Here is a 1,823-nt window from a genome sequence, read left to right on the forward strand (position 1 = left end):
TAAGGGGGATCCAGGGAACGTCCTCTGTTTCTCTGCCTTCACCTTCCTGTTGAAGAGCCATGCTGACAGCAACCAGATCCCTGTGATGCTGCCACCACCATTGGATCCACAAGACTTTGTACCCACCGGCCGGTGATGTTCCTACATCCTGCATTGTTGCATGTGGCTGTGTGAGTCTGAAGAGAGACTCATGGGGCTAGGAGCAGAGTTATGGACTAGCATTGGATTTAGGCACTTAATCTGGACTGGGATGGGATGTTTTCTTAATATACAATTACTTTTTGATATAAAGCTCTCTTTTCCACATATATGAGTATATCTGGATTTTTTTTTTCTCTAGTCAATCCAGCCTAACACACACCCCATGGTGAAGACCCTTCTTCACTTACATTTTTTTCCCAGTTCATTGCTCTGCTCTTCTCTTTTATGAATGCCCAGATGTTCTGTCTGGATTTGACTAGAATCAGCCTTGGAGGCTCTCTAAAGGATCAAAATTACTTCTGAGGCCTCTAAATATTATGATCACATAATTTTAAGTTCAGTCAGGCATCAAGTCCCTTTGTGGGGCTGTTCCGATGGTTTTACATTTGTTTCTTTTCTTGATCCTCGATCTGTCTTCTTTTAGTTATATTCATTCTTCAACTGTGGTGTGCATTGATCATATTAGTTTGATATGGAAAGTGTGGCCAAGCACCACTGACGTCAACATTGCTCGCTTGTATTTTTCTATCCCAGAATGAATACTGGACTGGAGAAGCTGAAAGAAGCTTCGGAGTCAGTGGCAGCCCTGAGCAAAGAACTGGAAGTGAAAGAAAAGGAGCTCCAAGTGGCCAATCAGAAAGCTGACACAGTAGGTGGACGTTTACATGTCTTCCCTTTTCATTCCTAGAGCTTAACTGTTAATGATTGGTTCATCGTTACTAATAGGTAACCGTGCAAGTATATATTTAAAAGAATTTCCATTAGAATTAAGTGCTATTCGTTTTATGTGTGAGTAATTGGGTAAATGGCTAGACTGAAAAAAATCAAGACAAAGAAATAACATTCTTTCAGTTGGGTCTTTGGTAGCTGTTACGGAGATTAAAAAACATTTTTGTACGATTTAGGTCTTAAAAGAGGTGACAATGAAAGCACAGGCTGCCGAGAAGGTCAAGGCTGAGGTTCAGAAGGTGAAGGACAAAGCCCAGGCCATTGTAGATAGCATCTCCAAAGATAAGGCCATTGCCGAAGAAAAATTGGAGGCAGCAAAACCAGCTTTAGAAGAAGCAGAGGCAGCGTTGCAGGTAAGTGGATGTGATATAATGATGTCAACTTTAGGAACTGGGAGAACAAAAGTGAAAAGATTCCTAATAAAGAAATCTGGACATACCAATTGAGATCAAAGATTTAGCCATGGAATGGGTTAATATAGGTAATATTTTCTCAGTAGAGTCTTCATTAGCTCTCTGTAGGTTTGGGGTTTGCTACTTAGCATCCCACTCTCTTTGCTGATACATAATGGGCAGTGTCATGTATGGTGATGAGGAGTTCTGGGTTTTCAATTAATCTCTGCCATTAATAAGTCTGTAGGGTTTTTTTTTGGTTTTTTTTTAGGTTTTGACATCTTTGCATTTTATTTTTTAAAATTTTAAATATTTTGTCTTAAATAAATGAAGTTTTATTGATATGTAATTCACATACTGTATAATTCACTGCTTTGAACATATTAAAAAGAGTTGTGCCATCATCCCCCAGTCTATTTTAGCACACTTCCTTCATTCTTGTACTCACTAATTCCCCATTTCCTCCCAACCTCCTTCGCTACAACTCATGGAAACTATTAA

At 39.3% G+C, this 1,823-nt stretch overlaps 1 protein-coding gene across 1 annotated transcript in view; it reads left to right on the forward strand.

The window, feature by feature from the left end:
* DNAH5 (dynein axonemal heavy chain 5) overlaps nt 1-1,823 on the forward strand; it is a 290,518-nt gene that overhangs the window by 199,342 nt on the left and 89,353 nt on the right. The window contains exons 53-54 of the mRNA XM_013008527.2: nt 736-850; nt 1,107-1,283. Coding sequence (XP_012863981.1) covers nt 736-850; nt 1,107-1,283 — 292 coding nt within the window. The remainder of the gene's footprint in view (nt 1-735; nt 851-1,106; nt 1,284-1,823) is intronic.

Source organism: Echinops telfairi, unplaced genomic scaffold (genome assembly GCF_000313985.2).
Source record: "Echinops telfairi isolate 266 unplaced genomic scaffold, ASM31398v2 ScPeMD7_7469;HRSCAF=8507_1, whole genome shotgun sequence".
Taxonomy (NCBI): Eukaryota; Metazoa; Chordata; class Mammalia; order Afrosoricida; family Tenrecidae; genus Echinops; species Echinops telfairi.